Here is a 22,673-nt window from a genome sequence, read left to right as displayed (position 1 = left end):
ATTACACTTATTTTACTTTGACCTAAAAGTCTCTTCCAAACATGAACTTTGGGATCTACATGGTGGGATTACCTAACCATCAAAATAATATTTTTAGGGACCTGCTGATTGCACCAAAAGCCACATACTGGTATAGACTTACGCCTTTATTAGAACTTGTTCTTTAGCAACCAGGATGATATCAAATTTCCAGTGTTCAAACCTTCAGTGGTCCAAGGTGAAAATTTATTTGTGCTGACTTTGATTAACGTGAAAAATGTACGCAATGAGTTTGTCAAAGTGTATAAGAACTACGTGCTTTTGCCTAAAAGTTAAGTCAAAATAACTTCCTTCTATAAGAATATGAATGTTCCCTATCCATACACTTTAGCTAAAACAAATAAATAAATGTTATTCTTTAGTGTAAACTGGTCATCTACAACAATCCTTTTCACTTTGGAAATAAAAACTTGGGGAGCAAGTAGGTAGGTAAGATGCCTACAAACTTAGGGTGACTCAATAACTGGACCACATAAACAGCAGTTCCTAATTTTATTCTAAATATAAATACAGGAACCCTACAGATAACCTAATTTTCAGAAACTAAAACAACTCTGCTTGAATTTGTTACTTTTGGCTTTTCCTATACTACCCACTCGAGAGAAGTTCCATATTTATGATATATCTTTTGTATGTTTACTTTGTCAAATTAATTTCTTGTATTTGGAGTCCATGAATGGATTAAGGCGACATGATCTTGGCAGAAATGGCTGATTAGTGTGAATGTATCGGTAGCCCCCTTAAACCATCCATCACCTTGCGCTTCTGTTGGGCATAGCTCGTGCTATATTGGCCAGCGGCTCTGCGCGCTTCCTCTTCATGCTCTTGAATTTGTTGTTGTAAGAGAATGAGCTCACCAAGCAGACCCTGCCATGAGTTCACAATGAGGAGAAGAGGAAATCGGGGAGGAGAACAATGTTAAACCAAAGGGCGCAACAAAGGAACAGATGTAAGATAGGGAGGGATGGTTAACTTAAAACAGAAATGGAAACTCATTTAGAGCTGTCATACCCTTGGGCTCTGTACTGCATTTCCATTTTCCTCCTCAGTAAATTAGATGTCTCAGAAAAATAAAACAGCCCAGTTTAAAAAGTGAAAAGGAAAGTGCAATGCTAAGTGCTAAATGAAATGAGCCAGATATACACCAAATATGGACAAAAATACAGATTTTTTTTTTTTTTTAACAGTGTTGATCTTACTGGTCAAAATTTTCTAATTCTCAACCATGATTCTCTCAGGATTGATTGAAGATCATACTAGCTTACTTAATTATTAAATTATTATTCTTATGTAAATTTTTTTTCTTGATATTTCACTGATTCAAGTAAAGGTCCCTAGAAACAGGTTTCCAGCATCAAGTTAATCAAGGTTTTACATTAAGTCATATATTCCATGTGCCTCTGCATACCTTTGATTAAAATTTAGGGTTCTTTATTTAAATTAAAAGATAATATTTCAGGTTCTGTTTTGATTTCATATATAACATCAAATAACTAGTCTGACCGAATTTTTACTTTTTTATGAGCTGTTCTGATGACATTAAATAGAAACAGCCTCTGAGAATACAGCCAAGCATATACAAATTACTAAACAAAAGTGCTATAAAAGAACACAACTAAGATATGGAGACAATATAGTTGTTAGGAACATTTGAAATGAAAACAAAACAGAGTTTGGACCTAAGCACAAAAAATCACCCTTTCTATTTCTGAAATTCATTCCACTTCATAATTATAAAATAGTATATTGACACAATTTTTAATACAGCATATTCACATGTGGCATACTAAAATACACGTCATTTCCTACATAGCTTAATTGTTGGCCTATTAGATAACTGACCTCAAAAAATGTGGAGGAAAGACAACCAAGATTTGACAATGTTACAAGCCTAATGTTTTCTTAATTAGAAATCCTAAAAAAAGTAAAGTTCTAATGAATGAGGTAACCATTTGTTTAAGAACAGCGTTCTGGGAAAACAATCGACTCAATTTTTACCCAAGTTACAAAAATAAAAAGAGGAAAATGGGTATTTATTAAGATATTCTAAAGTAGGACTTCTAAATAGTTTCAGAGTTAAAAAAAAAAAGACTGCCCAAAATATTTAATTTTATATAATTAGAAAGTGTCTTAAAATCTGGATATAATTTGGAGAATTTTTATTCTGTTTGTTAGTTTTGATACATTAGGCTGTGATCATTGCCAATATTAGACAATAAATAAAACTGGTTGATTTACTATAAATCAAAGGATAAAACTAGTTGATTTCTTCCACATGACAATTGAAATTCAGTATCTGTTTCCAGATACAAAAGTATAAAATATAGTTATACAAAGACATGTCTTTAAATAAATCAGTTTTATGATCATTAACAAATCTATCAAAGAAAGACAATGCTAACTACTACCCTCATCATTCTCATAATTTTTACCTTAAAAAAATTGCTTTATCAAGCAGAAAGAAGAGTAACCTGATTTATTTTCATTCATTTGGTCATTTATCATAATCCTTTATTCAAATCATCCAAGTGTTCAAATTTCTCAAACAATTCCCTTTAAAGAAGGCTTCCTATGTTGGTTTATATAGTAGTGTACCTGCTGTACTTACATACCACTAGTATTTTCATTTATAAAATCCCAAAGCAGTGAGAAAATATTCCACATTTCTTTCTTTTTTAACACTAGTCAAGTGCAATAGTGAGAAGGGGGCAAAGAGTAGAACAAAGAGTTCAATCTGTAACTGACTGTGATTAATCGAGATAACTCACTCCCTTTGGATCAGCCACATTCCACATTTCCTACTCATGTCTATGAGGCACACTGTGCTTTTTTATTTATAGCTTAAAAATTCCTCTCGAATTCACTGCTTATGTATATACACAACTGCAGGGTAAATACTCCAATCATCTATTAGATTTCAAGAAAATGCTCTAGGGACATGTCACTTTCCTTCCACGCCTGTTACTGAAGCACTATTATGTAAAGATACTTGAAATTAACTGAAATTGACCTTCTGAAAAAGTAGGAAGAAAACAAGAGTTAGACATAGAAAAGCTATTTACATGATACTACAATTATACCAAGGTTACCCGTCTTTGATTTTGTGCACCAGTCTTACCCTAAATACCAAGTGATGGCCACACAGCCTCTAAGCTAAGGCCACGTGGAACAGGAAGAGGAAGAAATCTGTGCACCTACTGTGCAAGATACACTCCTCAGATGTAGAAACCACATTTTTCAATACATGTTTTCCCAAGCTTAGCAATTTTTCTTTCAAGAAATGGCACAAAAATACTTTTTAAAATAATATATATCATATATAAAATACAGTAGTATTTATAAATAACAATAAATAATCATTAACAATCAAAGATGATGTAGTCTCTTAATGTCTCCTGACTCCTGGCTGTTGTCAGTTTGACACTGCAGATCTCAATCTCTCATCTCTCTTTTTTTAATCTCCATCTCTGAGTCAGCTTCCTTATCTCAGTCTCATTTCACGTACAATGTTCTGTTTTTTTTTTAGTTATAACATCAGATCAAGAAAATCAGTAATAACTCTAGAAACCAAATATCAAATGAAAATACTGTGCTAACCTAAAAGTTAATGAGTTTGGTAGAGAAGATTTTAAGTAATCTTGAAATACTATACTATGGTCTGAATTTTTGTCCCCCACAATTTCATATGTTGAAACCTAACCTCACAAATGTGATAGTATTGAGAGGTGGGGCATTTGGGAGGTGATGAGGTCATGAGGTTTCTGGAGTTACTGGCCTTACAAAAAAAGGCCAGAGCTGCCTAGCCCCTTTTGCTATGTGAGGATATAGGGAGAAAGCATCATCTATGAAGCCGAGGGTCCTCAGAAGACATCAAATCTGCCAGTGCCTTGCACTTGGATTTCCAGTTACTACATTATTTGTTGCATAGGAAATCCCAGAAAAGCAAATCCTATTTAAGCCACACTGCTTAATTACAATTCAGAATATCAAGTACATGAACTACTTTTACAGCCTTGTTCTCCTCAATGGTTGCCAAATATGAAGGCCAGGGAGAATCTGCAGGTAATCAGAGCAAAAAATTGAGGGGACCAAAATTTTGTTGGCATCAGCCAGATTTATTTACTTTAATCAGCCTCTACCGAGTTAAACCAATCAACTGGTTTTACTAAGACGCAACACTATCCCAGGTGCTCTGAGAAAAAGATTTAGTAACAGAAATGGCCGACTAAATGGTAAGAATGTAAGCAAAAGTAAATAGTGTTTCATACGGCAAGTGTTTTAAACACTGAGAAGAGTATAATTAATGGAGCTATGAAGGTTATGGAAGGCTTCATAAAGTGACAATTGAGCTGTGCTACAAGGATGAGTGAAAACTAAACATGCAGGAAAAAAGAAAAGAGACACTTCATCTGGGGAGGTACAACATAAACCATAAAATTAAGAATCGGAGGGCCGGTGGCTCACGCCTGTAATCCCAACACTTTGGGAGGCCGAGGCGGGCGGATCATGAGGTCAAGAGATCAAGACCATCCTGGCCAACCTGGTGAAACCCTGTCTCTACTAAAAACATAAAAATTAGCCAGGCGTGGTGGCGGGAGCCTGTGATCCCAGCTACTTGGCAGGCTGAGGCAGGAGAATCACTTGAACCTGGGAGACGGAGGTTGCAGTGAGCCAAGATCGCACCACTGTACTCCAACCTGGGCGACAGAGCGAGACTCTGTCTCAAAAAAAAAAAAAAAAAAAAAAGAAAGAAAAAAAAAAAGAGAGTAATATGTTGCAAGAAAGAACATTAATGTATTATCATTTAATAATTATACTTAAAACAATACTACTACTTTTCATGATTTGGGCCATGAAAAAGTCCTTCAAATATTTTCTACAAATTATAAATGTGCTTGTTGCCTTCCGAATGGCCGTATTCCTTACTTCTGTGAGATGCTTATAACCAATCAGAAACATAGAACAAAAGCACAGAAAATAAAATGTCACATTTTGCAAATCAATTTCACTGGAATACAATAATCTTACAGAATCTAAAAAAGCGAATGAACTAAGTGGTCTTGTCACCTGTATATATGATGACTGATACACAGAAATCTGCTGACTCCCAAATTGAATCAGCCCACCAATTCTCTAAAGTCGGCAGCACTTCAATTTGTCTTCAGGTAGTTCTGAAGGTCTCCAAGTCTCAATAATATTCAGTGCACATCAAGGGCTATGTCTCTTTTCCTCCAGCGGACATACGTTTTCAAATTTTTGATTAACAAGAAGCATTTATTAAGAGGTGGTTTTAACGTATGTCAGTCATACCTCAAGATAGTAGAGCGAGGTTAAAAATGGTTGGTTTTACTATTTGTTTAAATGTTTCATTAATCAAATCACATCAGAACTTCTGATTAACATGACATAAATAATTCATTAGTGTCCACAAACTGAATGGATATAAATCCAGGCCAAACCAAAGAAACGTGATAATTCATTAGCCTGTGCAGCAGCATTATGTGGAAATCTATGCTTTCTGTAGACTTTTTGAAGACCGGTATTATAACTTTCCAGGACACCTAAAACTCCAGTAGTAACCCCAGGCTGGGAATCACAGGTTATCGGTTCATCATGTTGTTTACTTGGTCTGACTGAAGTCAAACTATTTGTGCTCCCCTCAGCTCCCCGTCACTTTCACTTCAGTTAACTTTGAATGGTCCTAACTGTTCTGCTCTTTGCCAGCACTTCCCAGATGTGTTTTCCTACTAGAAAGGACAATTCTTTTCTTTAGTTCTAGTTGTAGAAATATTTTTCAATTATTATTACTTTTTTAAAAAGCTGATTCACATATAATTTTACATTTCTAGTAGAAGTCTAGCCAGAAACTTTGTTACAACCCTGACAACCATTAAACTAATACTTGACTGCTTCAAACTCTAAATAGTATTTTAAATCTGGGGCTTTCAGACCTCAGACTGAACCAGTTAAAAAAGTATTCAGCTAAAGCCTGGCCACCCTACCACCTCTGATTATTGCCCACATTTTCAAACTTGATGTCAGAGTGATTTCAAAAAGGGTACTGCTAAGCTAAGGTCTCTCTTTGCATGCTTACATTCAACCATTAATTTGCACACAAGTCTCAAAATCAGTCAGTTTATCTGCATCTTAGCTGAGTGACTCATCATTCTCAAGCATCACAAGTAACAGCCAAACTTTGCAAACACAATGCTGCATATTATTAATAATAGAATTTGAAACCATCAGTTAGGGCTTGAGATACATTTTTGGATAGTAAATTTTTATAGTAGCATTTGCTATAATTTGACTTAACCAGTAATGAAAGTAGCTTAATTACAACTCTAGATTCAGTAGGTATAACAAATAGTTGAAAAAAAAAATTGGTAAGCCTTTAATGGGCAAAATAAGTACCACAAATTGAGAAAAAGTCAAAAGGAAATAGTTTACAAGGACATTTATTGTCAAACAAGCAAATTAAAACAAGCAAAGAGTAAATTAGAACATAATGTAATAAATTTAATTCCATGTCTATTGTATAAAATAAAATCTGTAAATATAATTAAATTTCCGAAAATAATTATCTGGCTTCTTTTCTATTGCAGAGCTTCTGTTCAATTACTGATTATTCATTTACGACCTTAGTAGGGTTTTAAGAGAATTATCTGAGTCAGGCCCTTAAACAGGTTTTTCATTCACCGAAGTGATCCTAGGCCATATCAGAGAGAAAACTGACATACAGACCTCGCCATTACCAATTGGCAAACAGAAATCTTGTCACTCAAAGAACCACACTACTATACCTGTAACAAAGGCTCCTTCTCCCCATTAGATTAGATCTTCTCTCCACATTAAATTTAATTGCCTTAAGGGCTAAGGCCTTCACTCAAAATAAGCCACAAATATTAAGCTAATTTCTACTTATTTTTTTCCCCCAGTAGCAAGAAAAATCAAGAGTGTCCTTTGGTTAAAATAACGTCAATGCAAAAGAGTGTCAAAAAAGATCAAATCAAAAGACAAATACACGTACATACATTTTGACAGACATTTTTCTCCAAAAGATAAAATTAAAAGGCAAAAGAAAAACATCTTTTGAAATATAATTAAAATTTGGAATATAATGTAAAAAGTTCAAAGTTGAAGAACAAGGAAAGACATGAAAACCTATTTATAGAAATTATTTCTTCCTCCTGCTTCCAAAATAAACATAAAATTATTTCCTCGATGTATTAAAACTACAATAACCTCCAATATAAAAATTACACGTTCCATATTTAATGTTAAAACATTCATACCATATTTTTTTCTATAAATCTATTTATCTAGGTATTATGTAGAAAAAAACTTTCCAGGAATCAGTTATTTTACCAATTCCGAAAGAATGAAAAAAGTGAAGACTCAGAAAACATCAGGTAAATACATGAGCATTATAAATACAGAGCAAAGTATGTTATTCTGCCTCAGCAATTCTCCTAGAACTTTCATATGGATTTTGTTAATGAATATGTATTGAAAATAACACACCGTAAATAACCCCATACATAACTTTGTTAACTATCAATATTGGGGAATTGATTTATTTCCTAATAACCCACTTCCTATTCCCTTTATAGTTTCCCCACAGTGAAATCTAGTCCCTATAAGATGTTCCATGAGCAAAAGGGTTCTGTTGGTAAGTAATTCGGGAAAACACTGTATGCTTTGACTTCTTGGAAATTCACAATGTGCACTAGTGTATTACAGTCTGAGAAGTCCTAGGGAAAGAAAAGAAGTCTGCTTGCTTTGTCTAAACAAGCCTTTCTCCCCCAACACACTTAACAACAAAACTCTTTCTTGGGGACAACCCTTGAAACTAATGTTTCACAGAACATATGTGAAGGAAATGGGCTTCTCAATTACATTTCCAGAACTGCCACGTAATACCTTGTACTTTGCACTAAGATTAGTAACAATACCTCTATTTGGATGCTTTTGAATTTGCTCCTCAGATGTTATCATTTTAAAATCTTCCAAAGAAGTAAAAACTTTAAAAAATCTTTCAAGACTACCTACGTGAACAATTCTCTTTTACACTTACCTTTCTAAAATGCTTGTCACTTTCAGATCCATGATCTGTTGCTCTAAACGCCGTTTCTCCTGGTGAACCTTAAAGATAAATACGCAACCCTTTACATTCTCCAGTGATGTCAACAGCCTAAGCTGAATCTCACATTACATTGAGTCAATGAAAAGGTGAATGGATTTTTAGAGCAACTCAGGTTCAAAGAATCAAATCGCCTTTATTCTTATTTTAAGGAACATGACTGACAACCTGTGCAGAAAATAAAAAAATACTAACTATAGCAATCACAGCATATGTTTAACCTAACAATTAAAAAATATATAACTGAAAATTACAATAAAAAATAAGACAATCTTTAGTAAGGATTATTTTACACGAGAGTACTTACAGTTCAGCCACATACCACTGGCAATACAGACCATGTATAGTAGGAAAACAATTTTTTTTTCTTTTTTTTTTTTTTTTGAGGCAGAGTCTCCCTTTGTCCCCCAGGCTGGAGTGCAGTGGCGCAATCTCTGCTCACTGCAACCTCCACCTCCCAGGTTCAAGCGATTCTCCTGCCCAGCCTCCCGAATAGCTAGGACTACAGGTGCGTGCCACCACGCCCGGCTAATTTTTTGTATTTTTAGTAGAGACGAGGTTCCACCGTATTGGCCAGGATGGTGTCAATCTCCTGATGTCATGATCCGCCTGCCTTGGCCTCCCAAAATGCTGGGATTACAGGCATGAGCCACCGCGCCCGGCCAGAAAACAAATTTAAATGTCAACCATGACAGGGCAGATGAGACAAACTAAAATTACTTTTCATTTCAATTATCAAAAACAATTAGATCTATTTCAAGAAAATATTTTTGCTAAGTAAATTTTCTTTTAACAGCTTTAATCTTATCATACACATACATATTTAAGAATTTTAGTTTTATCACAAAATAATTATTTTATTATTTCCACTTAAAGGATAAAGAGTTTGCCTAATATAGTTCTGGGGTTTTAAAATTCAGCATAAGCAGTATTATAAATTTGGTCTGCAATTTTATTTGCAACTAGTTTATTAGAAGCATTTAAAAGGCATGTTAAGGTCAGCAAAAATGTCTGTTTACACACCTAACAAGAGAAGTAGGTCAGAAGCTCCTATGACTTCACTAACCAATTTGTGACCTGTGAAAAACCAGCAAAAGGGGAAATACAAATGTAAAATTTAACAGAAATGAGCAAACAAAGATGTCTGAGATCTCAGATTTCGTATTACAATAGGGCAATAATTGGGCAAATATGCCAGGATTAAACTTAATAAATGCTACTCATTATGGTCTATCATAGTTAAATTTATTTAAAAACCACCAAATTGGTCCAACCACTTATGAAAAGCAAATACATAGGAAGTCTCATCTACTTGTCAAGAACAAGTGATATTTTTTCCCCCTCACTAAAAGCCAAGTATGTTTAAGTGCTTATGAATTGCCATTTTACTGGGCTAAACAAAAATTAAAACCATCACACAACAAAATTTTGTGTTTATCTTTTTTAAAAAAGTCCTGTTTTTCATTGGTACTAAATATTTTAGTTTAAAAAAAAAATGGGAATAAACAAATAATCCATGTATTTTTCCTCCATGGTTCTTAAAATTTTAAATTGGATCAAACAGCTCCTTCCTTACCTGAGGTAAAAAAGTCCTTCAATAAGTTGAGGCTTTCAACAATCTTGTCAAAGTCTGGTGCTAACTTTACAAGGTCTTCTGAATTAGGAAGGGCTTTTCTAATTTTCTCTGGAAAAGATCAAAACATACAGAGTGTGAAACTAAGAAAATATGTCAGATACTATTCTTATAAAGGGCTAAAGTATTAACTTGTTTAATCCTCCTGACAACCCTACAAAACAGCTACTATTATCAACCCCATTTGCAGATGAGAAACTAAGGTACACAGCAAGAAAGTGGAGGAGCCTGGGTTCCAGCCCAGGCAGTCTAGCTCCAGAATATAGGCTCTCAGTCACTACGCTGTGGTACTGGCAAATACATCAAGTTGAAAGCTCTCCTCGTTAATCCCAGAAGAACAATTTGAAAGTGTGCTTTTTTCGCAAATACATTCGTCAACATAGAACAGTTTTATCTTTATAAATTCTGTGAATAAGTGCAAGTAAAAATTCCACCTCCACATACACCTAAACTAAGAAATCTGACAAAATTTAAAAAAAAATTTGATGACAATATATTTCTTAAAGATCACCATGAATTACTGGCAATCGTAGCTATCCAATATACTTTTTTCTCATCCACCTATTGAAAAAGGGAGAGCAGTGGCCAACTAAGAAAAGAAATTACTCTGGATACTAACAGACTTTTAAATAACTTGGCTACAAAAAGTAGAGATAACCAAGGTATCTATTCAAAAGGAGCTAGTTAGGTGGGTCACAATAAATATGCTCTGGGCAACATTACATAACGCAGAAAATGATATTATTAATAGAAAGGCTACTTGGCAGCATGGAAATGCTGACAAAATATGTTAAATAGCAAAGGACAAAATACCAAAGTGTATATTCACCATGATTACATAATTTTTAAAAAGGGAACTAAAATTTTACTCTGTGGTAGTGTTCATGAAAAGAAAACAATTAAAAGAAAAAAATTAAGCCAGGCGTAGTGACTCAGGCTTGTAATCTCAGCACTTTGGGAGGCTAGGTGAGAGCCTTGAGCTAAGGAATTTGAGACTAGCCTGGGCAACACAGCGAGACCCCATCTCTACAAGAAATTGAAAAATGAGTCAGGCATGGTGGCACACGCATGTCGTCCCGGCTACTTGGGAGGCTGAGTCGGAAGGACGGCTTGAGCCCAGTTAAGGGCTGCAGTGAGTTATGACTGCAAGACCGCACTTCAGCCTGAGTGACAGTGTGAGACCCTGTCTCAATCAATCCATAAGTTAAAAACATACTAACCACATATAATAAGTATAATTAAAAGAAAATGCTCCAAATGGCTAGTGGCAGCTGTGGTAAAGCGATGGACTACTGGGTATTTCTTTTGTTCAGATTTTTTCATTGATATTATATTACATATATCATTAAAATAAAACTGTGATATATTAGGTTCATAAGTTAAGAAACTATCTCAATACAACTACTTCTCTTTCCTCAAGAGATGACCAAAAAAAGTATTTTAATGTTCATGATACAAACCAAAATCGATATACTCATCAATTTCCCACACAATGTCAGGCACAATCCATTTATATTCACTAAGGTCCGGTATCATATCTTTCCACTGATCAAAAGTCTAAAAGATAAGAAAAGTGTGTCAATCAGATGCTCTGCATGCCAAATAAACACGTAAAGAAAAATTATTTAATAAAAACACATTAATCTACTAAGAACAATGTATTATGTTCAAAACTTTTAAGAAACAAATTTAAGTGGCCTCAGCAAACAAGCACATAAAACATGTAAACACTCCTCTGTTAAATATGGGAAATGTAAAAATTCAGAATATACTTCTATTTCAAACAGGTTTCATAATTTTGCTCTAAACAGTACCGTGGGGTAGAAGGAAGACAGACTGGGAGATAGGATGCCTTGCTTCTGGTCCCAGAGCTGCCAAGAAGGGCTTATGTGAGAATGTCACCTGACTTTCACATCTGTGCTACTAAACGTCAAAGCTCACAATCAAACCTAGGTGTTCCTACTCCCAGCCCTGTGCTCCTTCCACTAGGCCATTTTAATTTCCTATAATTATAGGTAAGATTCTAAAGGCATCTTCCTATTAGCATCATTAAAACAATCTAGTCCATGGCAGAGACACAAAATAAATGTTTAAACACCCAATTGTATTCCACTATACAAAAGAAAAATGATTTATGCTATAGAAACTTAATCATGATACAATAATTGGAAAACCAGTAGGAATGTTAAGTTCACCTTTTTGGCTGTGTAGCCACCCCCAACAGCAGATCCTAGTATGAGATAGCGAAGTTTTAAGAGTCTCGTAGCTAATCTTGCTGGCCAAAAATTCCTGCGAGGCTGGTAGCCATATTTAATTGGAGAGAATTTCAGTTTACGTAAAGGAAGGTTTGTCAGAGAAGAGAACTGCTGAAATGATGTCCTTAATTGAGGTCGTTGAAGCTTTAATGTAGGATGATGTGAATGATAAATACTTCGTGAAACCAGATGCAGTTTTTGTAGTGGTAAACTTCCTTTTATTCCAGAGCTGTGTTTCACTAAAGACTGGCAGACCTCACTGAAAGAAAAATGAATATGGAAGAAAGATCAGATAGGGTAACAGTACAAAGGAAACCACATGAAAAGATCAATATACTAAAGGAAACACACACACTCCCATACCTGACTAACCACAATGTCACACAATAGTTCACATTCACTAATCATTGACTATGTGCCAGACATGGTTACAGCATATGCTATCTCATTTAATCCTGCTAATAATCCTATGTAGAAAGTACTAGTATTATCTCCATTTTATGAGGAAAATGTGGTGCAAAGACTTAAATAACTTGCCCAAAGTCACACTGACATAAGAAATAAAGGCAGGATTCAAACCAAAGCAGTGGGACTCCACTCTAATATGTGGGCTATGATCCTGGTCTCAGGAATTGAAACCAAAGAGAGAAAAGGCAGGGACTTATTTTATTAACTACTATTCACTGTAAGTAAAAGTTGAAAAAAAAAAATGCATGCAAACTTTTGCTTTCAAAAACAAAATTTCTAGCAGTTTAGAACACCTTCATCTATGTCTCCTGATCCTGACAGCACAGGGGTGGAAATTAAGGAAGTTAATCAATCCCAACTCAAGCACCTGGATCCCCAGAAAAATGAAAGTAGCAAAAAAGCCCCAAAGAGAATAGAATTTAAATGTACACGTTCACTGTAGAGCTCCACCCTCTTCTTCCTGAAGAGAATGAAAGGTTACCAACAACCATATCTTAACATACGCTCATAGTTGCATACATAGTTGCTTGCTTACTATTAGTTGCTTACTAATAATCAGGGACAGTCTTGATTCTAAGTAGTTAAAAAATATTAATTCCTTTAAATACATGGGACTGGAAACTTCTTAAGAAAAAGGAAGCTGGGCATGGTGGCTCACACATGTAATCCCAGCACTTTGGGAGGTCAAGGTGGGCGGCTCACCTGAGGTCAGGAGTTTGAGACCAACCTGGACATGGTGAAACTCCGTCTTTACTAAAAATACAAAAATTAGCTGGGTATGGTGGCGTGTGCCTGTAATCTCAACTACTCAGGAGGCTGAGGCAGGAGAATTGCTTGAATCCAGGAGGCGGAGGTTGCAGTGAGCTGAGATCGCACCACTGCACTCCAGCTTGGGCAACAAGCTCCATCTTCAAAAAAAAAAAAAGGAATCAAGGAAAACAGAAGCAATGCTGTAAAGAAGAATGGTATGGGGAAAGCAGTATCTCTTGTGTTCCTATACATACCAGACATTACGCTAGCTGTTTTCACTACAGTGTAACTATGTAAATATTAAGTCTCAGAAGCATCCAGTAAGGTAAGTACCCTTATTTTACAATTTTTTTCTTTAAGTATTGTTAAAGCAAACTAAATATGGCCTGAGAGGGACTCCATACTTCTATATTTGAGTCCTAGTGGATGAAACATAATCTAGCATAATAGGCAGACAAAACTAAACACCTAACTGAGTAGTATACATCTGCAATAATAGCTGAGTGTTGGTCAATCCCAGTGGCCATACTTCAAGCACTAATAGACTGCTGTGTTCAAACGGCATTCAATTCTGGAGGCTGCCTGATTTGCAAAGTGTTTCTTTTCTTTGCTCAATTAAACTCCATCAAAGTTAACTTGTCTGAAGTTTTCTTTTAACAGATCTGGTGTCAGAAGTGTGATTTGAAGAAAAACTCCGGCAACCCCCAGGAACACCAGGTGACCACGTGAGGTACCTGCTGAGCCCACTGCACTCACTGGTCTCTTGACTGTAACTGGAGGTCATGGGTGAGTTTTCTCTCGGATTCCGAGCGCCAGTAACTTGTGTTTTGAGCTCTCTGAGTTTACTTGAGCAATACTTAGCCTGGACTGGATCCAAGACCAAATTGGATTGGATAAATAACTGGATTGGATTAAGTTAGAGGCCTCAGACCTCTGATAGGTACCTTATTTAATAATGGGATCGTCTCAATCCAAGGAGTCTGGGACTCCATCTTCAGGGACTCCAGCTAATTTTATGTATAAAAATTATGGGCCCAGAATGTGTGCATTTTTAGAAAAAATGGGTTAACCTCACTAAAGAAAACTTAGAATTAAGATGGCCACAATGGAGAAGTTTTAATTTGGATAAAATTGTTTGTTTGCAAGGCATATCAGAAAAAGGGGGATCAAAGCCCCCACAAATATAGTGGGATGTATTCTTTCATGGATATGCAAAGGCCTCTAAAAGACTAAGTGAATCAAAAATTGCCTCCTTATAAGATTCTTTGCAAAAAGCAAATGAAAAGCTTAGGCAATAGACCAAGGAGATGAAGAAAGAGGACTGTACTCTGACTGACCTAACCTCGATTGTTTCTTCTCTTTGTCCGTCTCTACCCACATATTCTGAGTCCACTAATCTTTTTGTTAAATTACACTTTTACCCTGAAGATGATTTAAAAAAAAAAGGAAGTTAGAGAGACGCCTTACAAAGTGAGACCTTCTGATCAGTCAGGCCTCACCTGCTGTAACTACTTTCACTCCATAGTCTAAAACTGAGCTTAGCCCCATTGTGAAGGACTTCCCTGGTCCAAGGGAGAAGCCTCCAAAATTTACTGAGGAATTTAGAATGCTAATAGCAGCTTACGATCCAGGACTTCCTGAATTTACCAATTTATTCACATGATACTGGGGGCTGGTGAAGGTCGGAAATGGATGGCAGCAGCAGAACGGGACAAACCTGAGGAGGATGATATTAGAGGCCCCTCCAAGAGCTCCTCACGAGAAGGACCAAAAGTACCTAGAAAAACTGCTGAAAATCTTTTCATTCAGTTCCTAAAATTTTTCCACAAAAAATTGGTCCATCATACAATCTTGTAAGCAAACAAACAAACAAAACAAAAAAGGAGGAACCAGTTTCAGGTTACAGAACTCACTTATTGTTTGTGAAGCATTGTGAACTCAAAGTACAGCAAGGAGTATTCCCTGCAGGGGCTGAAACAGCATTAACTGCTTTATTTATAAATGGACTCCAATGGCAGTTTAATTAAAAAACATAAATTGCAATGGGAAGTTAGAGATGTGACTGAATTGGAGGCCTTAGCTGAACTTTTTTTTTTTTTTGAGACGGAGTCTTGCTCTGTCGCCCAGGCTGGAGTGCAGTAGCCGATCTCAGCTCACTGCAAGCTCCGCCTCCCGGGTTCCCGCCATTCTCCTGCCTCAGCCTCCCGAGTAACTGGGACTACAGGCGTCCGCCACCTCGCCCGGCTGATTTTTTCGTATTTGTAGTAGAGTCCGGGTTTCACTGTGTTAGCCAGGATGGTCCTGATCTCCTGACCTCGTGATCTGCCCACCTCGGCCTCCCAAAGTGCTGCGATTACAGGCATGAGCCATTGTGCCCAGCCTAGCCGAACATTTTGAGAGGACTCTAGGGCAAGAAAAAACTCAAAAAGCTAATAAGCTTATGCCCCTTCATTTAGAACAGTTACAGGGACCGGGACCAAAGGGACCATCTTGTCCTCATTTTAAATCACAATCAAGAGGTCCTGGAACAAGAAGTTATTTACCCCAAGATGTCTGCTTGTATTGCAAACAACCGGGGCTGGAAAAGGGATTGTCCGCCGATAAACCTCCCTCCAGGCCAAACTGTTCTACCACTAGAGGGAGCCCAGGAGACCTTAGTCCTCCTGACAATAATCAACTTTAAGGAGGCTCCAAGGGACTCTGGTGGATTGCTCCCCGTAAAACCTGTAAAGGAACATGAGGAAACAGAGGTTAAAAGACATAGGGAGTCGTGTACAGTCCTCATGGATACCAGGGCTACTCTAGCTACCATAAATCCCACTTTAATAAGCCAACAAATCCCAAACGAGCAAAAAGGTCATTTCTGTGGTAGGGGTTTCAAACCCAGTTGAAGAGGCCCCCATATCTGAACCCATCCAAGTAACTCTGGGCCCCATTTCAGAAAACCACACTTTTTTACTATGTGATACTGCTCCAGTAAACTTGTTAGGGCAAGATTTACTTTCAAAGCTAAAAGGGCACATAAAATTTTCCTCAGAAAGAGAAATAATCTTAAGAGTTTCCTGATTCTCCTGAACCAGAATTGTTATGCTGTTTACAGGCAGAAATTGATAAGATTGAAACTCAAGCCTGTAATATCCCTGATCTTTTGAAAACACCTAAATGTTTATGGGCCTCTTCCCCAACTGATATAGAAAGAATTAAAAGTGTAGAACCTATAAAAGTACAAATAGATCATTCTTAACCTTTGCCTAATTACCCCAATATCCACTAAAACCTGAAGCAATTCAAGGGCTCTCACCAATTGTAGAAGATTTAATTAAACAAGGACTCATAATTCCATGTACCAGCCCCTGTAACACTCCAATCCTACCAGTTAAAAAACCAAATAGATGAGGCTGGAGATTTGTACCAGATTTATAGGCAATAAATAAAATTGTAATACCAAGATTTTCTGTAGTCCCAAATCCTAATACTTTATAACCTAATGTACCCACTGATTCCAAGTTGTCCACAGTCCTAGATCTTGGCTCAGCCTTCTTAAGCATTCCTTAAAGAAAGTCAGTATTTGTTTGCCTTTACTTGGAAAAAATCAGCAATACCCCTGGAATGTAATACCACAAGGGTTTACTGAAGCCCCTTCATATTTTCCCCAGGCACTGCATCAGGACCTAATGACACTATAGTTTCCTCAAAATTCTACTCTCATTCAGTATGTAGATAACTTATTGTTATGCTCTCCTATTAAGCAGTGCTCGGCAATTGACTCCGTTTACCTTTTACAACAACTTGGATATAAAGGTCACAAGGCTTCAACGGAAAAACTTCAATTTTCTTTTCTTTTCTTTCTTTCTTTGTTTTCTTTTTTTCCTTTTTTTTTTTTTTGAGGAGGAGTTTCGCTCTTGTTGCCCAGGCTGGAGTGCAATGGTGCGATCTTGGCTCACCTCAACCTCCACCTCCTGGGTTCAAGCGATTCTCCTGCCTCCACCTCCCAAGTAGCTGGGATTACAGGCATGTGCCGCCACACCTGGGTAACTAAGTTTGTATTTTTAGTAGAGACAAGGTTTCTCCATGTTGGTCAGGCTGCCCTTGAACTCCCGACCTCAGGTGATCTGCCCACCTCAGCCTCCCAAAGTGCTGGGATAACAGACGTGAGCCACCACGCCCGGCCAAAACTTCAATTTTCAAAAGAAAAAGTCCACTATTTGGGACATGACTTGGCTGCTGAAGGGATTTCCCTCTCACCTGAGAGGATAAAAACTTTTTAAAGTTTTCCTCAACCTGCAACCAAAAGACAAAAGCATTTCTTAGGCTTGCAGGATATTGCAGATCCTGGGTTCCAAATTCTTTCCTAAATAGCTTCACCACTGTATGAGCTCACTAAAAATGCTGTACCAGAGCCTTTATTTTGGGAAGATTGTCATAAGCAGACTTTTAGCCAAATGAAGTTGGCCTTACAACAGCCCCCCAGATTTAGGACTTCCAAATTACACTAAACCTTTCACTTTGTTCATGAGTGTTACCATTAGGCATTAGGAGTCCTTACTCATGAACACGGTGCTAAACATAGGACCACTGCATACGACAGCCTGCAATTAGGCCCAGTCTCTAAGGCATATCCTAATTGTTTAAAAGCAGTAGCCACAGCCACCAAGCTGGTAGAAGCTTCATCAGATCTGGTTTCACAAAATGAACTTAATGTGCAAGTCCCAGATGCTGTGGAAAGTCTATTAAATTCCAATCAAACCCAGAATTTTTCAGCAAGTAGACTAACATCTTATGAATTACTTCTCCTATCTCCTTCTAATCTTCATCTAAAAGGCTGTAATCTACTTAACCCAGACACTCTGTTATCTCTGCCTGATGATGGTGAAGACCACAATTGTATAAGTGTAGTGTCAGAAATAGTGGTCCCTCGTGTTGATATATAAGATATGCCACTGGATAATCCTGAAATTACTATTTTTTGTTGATGGGTCCTATGACAAAAACTCAGGAAAAAAAAAAAATCAGGCAAGATATGCTATTACTACCAAAAATGAGTTAATAGAGAAGGGAACTCTTAATTCAAGTCAGCCCAACCTGTAGAGCTTTCTGCCCTTACCTGAACATGTCATATAGCTAAGGACAAGTCAGTAAAAATTTATGGAAAGTAGATACGCTTTTGGAGTGGTACGTGATTTTGGTACGATACGGAAACTACGAAGGTTTCTCACCTCTAGTAGGATCCCTATCAATGATGGACTCCAAACAGATGAGCTCCTTTCTGCTATCCCGTTATGAATGCAGATTGCTGTTATTAAGATTGAAGCTCATACTTGTAGAAATGAACCCAAATATCAGGGAAATGCTTTAGCAGATTTTTATGCTAAATCAGCTAGTGCTGAAACCATCAAGATATGCAATCTGAATGAACTCCATAAGATTAAGCCAAATTCCTTATGATGACCTAATGAACAGTGCAATGCATCCGATTTGGAAAAACAAAATTGGTATCTAAAAGGATGTAACTTTAACGTGATGGGAGGACTCACAGAGGGCCCGGACGGCCACCTGGTCCTCCTTGAATCTTCCATTACTGAAAGCTCTGCACCCCACAGCTCATCATGGAACAGACAAAATGATCCAAATTATGAAAAAGTACTGGTGGGGTGACTGTTCCAAAATTGCTAAAATGGTTTATAATCAATGTTTGACTTGTCAAACTCATAATCCTGGAAAAACTTGAGGTAGTATACTTCTCCCACCTGATGGACCATTTGAACATTTACAGATGGACTTCATTCAGTTACCACCCTCAATGGGGTATCAGTATGTTCTTGTAATAGTTTGCATGTTTTCTGGCTGGATAAAGGCCTTCCCATGTAGGAAAGCTGATGCTGTGACCACAGCTAAGAAATTATCAAGAAAATGTTTTTCCTTTATGGGGGATCCCTCTAAAAATCTCCAGTGATAGAGGAACTCATTTTACTGGGCAAGTTATAAAGCAGTTAAATAAGGTGTTACTGACACAGTGGCATTACCATTGTCCTTATAACCCTCAGTCTTTCGGAAAGGTTGAAAGAGAAATGGCATCTGAAAACTGAAACTGGCCAAGTTAACTAAATCAACTGAGTTGCCTTGGCCAAAGGTACTAACTTTTGTCTTTAATGTCAATCAGATTCACTCCTGTTGGAAAATATAAATTGACTCCTTATGAAATAGTCACTGGGAGGCCCATGTCCCTAATAATAGCATCTCATGCTTCTCCTGCTCTTAAACTCTGATATGACTAAATACTGCAAGGCTTTAATATATTATGCCAAAGTATACTTCCACCAGGTAAAGGAAGCGTTTTGACATCCACCAACTGAGGACAATCAACTCCATGGTCTGGAACCTGGAGACTGGGCCTTCTGGAAATGACATCAGAGGAAGATCACTCTTGAACCTCATTGGATGGGACCATACCAAGTTCTTCTCACTACCCAGAGTGCAGTGACGCTTCAGGGCTTTGAATCATGGGTCCACATCTCACAGGTCAAAAGGGTGCCTTCAGACTCCCGGAACTGTACACGTGTTGGAGACTTTAAGGAAAAGTTGACCAGGGAAATCTCTCCCCAGAAGCAGACAGCATCCTAGTTGCAGTAGCTCTCTCAAGATCACGGATCAAGACTTCTCTGCCACCATGAAAGCCTCATGTCTTTTTCTGTTTTCCTCATTTTTTGCCCTAATCCTTTCCTTTTCCTTACATAAAAATCCATGGGACCATAGTCAGTGGATGGCTTCAGCTCGAGCTTACGCTCTAGGGTAATTATTGCGTTTGTGGGCTAACTCCAAAAAATCAGGAAACGATTCCATGGGTGCCAGTGCCCCTCCACATTTCCCAGTGAGTCACCCTGAAACTCCAAGGGAAGAATGGAAAGCTATTCTTGATACTCTAAACATCACTAGTACTTGCTTTCCTACACTCACTAAAAACAATACTCTTTTTCAATTGATAAGTCGATCACACTAAATATAAAAAACCAATCTAAGTGATGTCTGCAAAATGTATACTGGGCTTGCAGGCATCACACACTCAAGATCTGGGAATTACTTATGTTAGTACGAAATATTGCTTGTATAATGTAACCAGATTCAATCCAGTAGTGTCTCTTTTTACTAGATGTGGTTATACACCCTTACAACACACTATAAAGGGGCCACAGAAAAGTAAATTTCCTACTGGATGATATTCAGGAGCTACACAGATTTATGGTTGAACAAACCTGAATGATCCCTGCTCAAATACAACTAGGTGGCCCCCTTTTCCAACCCGAGGGTCTATATTGGATCTGTGGAGAATCTGCACATTCTGTTCTGCCTCCTTGCTGGCCTGCTCCTGCCTTTCCAATTGCTTCCCCTGAAAATTCTCATGATAACTCATATGATTGGAGGCCAAAATGATCAAAAAATGAAATTAGCACTAGCCTCGAAATGGACAAGGATAAGCTAGTTTCTACTGGGGAAAGATTCCAGTGGGGTTCCTGGGGGTTCACTCTTGGTGGTAGTGAAGTACCGTTTGTACGGAATTCAGAGCTAATTTGTGTATTGGGAAAAATGTTGGATTTTGTAGCCAGTCAGACCTCCCAGGGTTTCAGATGGGTAGAAGCTACTCTCAGAAAGGGACATGACAACATACATATTCAACAAAAACACTTAATGTTAGATCATACAGTCTTAGATTTTCTTTTTGCTCAAGCTGGAGGCCTATGTTATATGGTGTTTAACAAAACTGAATTTTGTACTTATCTCTCCCGATTCTGTTACTACAGAAAGCTTAATTAAAAAGGTGGCTGATACTGCTGTTTCCTTAGACACTGCCACCAAGTACATTAAAGGAATCTCTCAAGAGAAAGGAACCCATGATATGTTTATAGGAGCTACTAACAGTTGGTTTGCAGGCATCCTAAGTGATGAATGGCAAACTTGGGTTTTCCAAGGGTTTCTAATCTTTATATTTCTTCTAGTAGGTTTCCAAGTTATGACTTGTATTACCAGTGTAACAATGAAAACGATTACCTCTTTAAGTCAAGCTACTTTATAGCGCACTATGATCCTTAAGCACTATCATACTCCACATGAAGACTCTGACCAATTAGACCCTAATGCTGCTGAACTGCTTATATTGTCTGAACCTTAACTTGGCTAATTTGGTTCAGTTCATTTCTTAAGAACTTAAAGAGTACACCTAAGCATTTTGATGGTATCCTCTTGACAGTCATAAGAATAGACCCCTTGGCGCACTGTATACCCTCAAGTCTTAAATGTTTTGTATGCAGCTATACATTGACAGTGGAATGGTCTTGCTCCAACTGGATCAGCAAGAACATAAAGAATCATTTAGCTGATACAAAGCTGCGACTTGTGAATTCCCTATTAACACCAAAGAAGACGTGTGAGACTCCATAGTGAAACTAAAGATGACTTGTGAGTTCCACACTGAGACCAAGTAAGTCTTTATGATGGTGACAGAGAGTGGTGTCAATGGCTAAAGTTTTGGTCAGTCTCTCTAAATTGAGGGGCTGACCAAAAGGGGGGAATTGTTAAAGCGAACTAAACATGGCCTGAGAAGGACTCCGTACTTTTATATTTGAATCCTTGTGGACAAACTCTAACCTAGCTTAATAGGAAGACAAAACTGAAAACCTAACTGCATAGTATGCATCTGTAGTAACAGCTGAGTGTTGGCCAATCCCAGCAGCCATACTTCAACCACTCATAGACCGCTGAGTGTTCAAACTGCGTTCAAATACGGTCAACACCGAGCTGTAACCAATCTCACTGTTTCTATGTCTCAATTTCGATTCCTGTATGTCCCTTTACCTTTTCTGTCTATAAATTTGTTCTGACCATGAGGCACCCCTGGAGTCTCTCTGAATCTGCAGTGATTCTGGAGACTGCCCAATTTGGGAATCATTTCTTTTCTTTGGTCAATTAAACTCCGTCAAATTTAACTTGTCCGAAGTTTTCTTTGAATAGTATATTTTGCCTAAGGTAGAATGACTAGCAAATGGTGGAAAAGAGATTGAAACTAGGGTCAGCCAGACAGTAAATCTCAAATTATTTCCACAAGCAACACTTGTGGGCAAGAGTGTGGGAAGCAGCAGATGCAGAAATATATGTGGCCCCAGATAAGAAGCGAAGGTGACATTTTGGATTCCCTGCCACTTCCTCCAGAGCCCCCGGATGATAATGCACCATGCTCTGGTTCAAAACTCTATAGGATGAAGTGTGATGGAGGTTTAATAAACAAAACAAAAAAAAGAAACAAAAAAGAAAACCAAAAATGTAAAAAAATAAAATAAAATAAAAAAGAGAAAGAAGAGCACAGAGATAAGACAATGAAAGGGCAAAAGACCCAAGG

General features: G+C 37.5%; 1 protein-coding gene across 9 annotated transcripts in view; it reads right to left on the bottom strand.

Annotated features, from left to right (window-relative positions):
• OPA1 (OPA1 mitochondrial dynamin like GTPase) overlaps positions 1–22,673 on the bottom strand; it is a 107,149-nt gene that overhangs the window by 78,357 nt on the left and 6,119 nt on the right. For 3 of the 9 annotated variants that reach the window (XM_021934994.2, XM_031663890.1, XM_031663891.1), the window contains 6 exons: positions 12,008–12,326; positions 11,273–11,369; positions 9,756–9,863; positions 9,203–9,256; positions 8,114–8,181; positions 796–906 (listed from right to left, as the gene is read on the bottom strand). In XM_021934994.2, coding sequence (XP_021790686.2) covers positions 796–906; positions 8,114–8,181; positions 9,203–9,256; positions 9,756–9,863; positions 11,273–11,369; positions 12,008–12,326 — 757 coding nt within the window. Of the gene's footprint in view, positions 1–795; positions 907–8,113; positions 8,182–9,202; positions 9,257–9,755; positions 9,864–11,272; positions 11,370–12,007; positions 12,327–22,673 lie in introns of those variants that run through there. The other 6 variants (XM_021934997.2, XM_021934999.2, XM_031663892.1 and 3 more) reach the window with 3 other exon arrangements.

This window comes from Papio anubis, chromosome 2 (assembly GCF_008728515.1).
Source record: "Papio anubis isolate 15944 chromosome 2, Panubis1.0, whole genome shotgun sequence".
NCBI lineage: Eukaryota > Metazoa > Chordata > Mammalia > Primates > Cercopithecidae > Papio > Papio anubis.
This window is presented reverse-complemented; position numbering and strand designations above follow the sequence as displayed.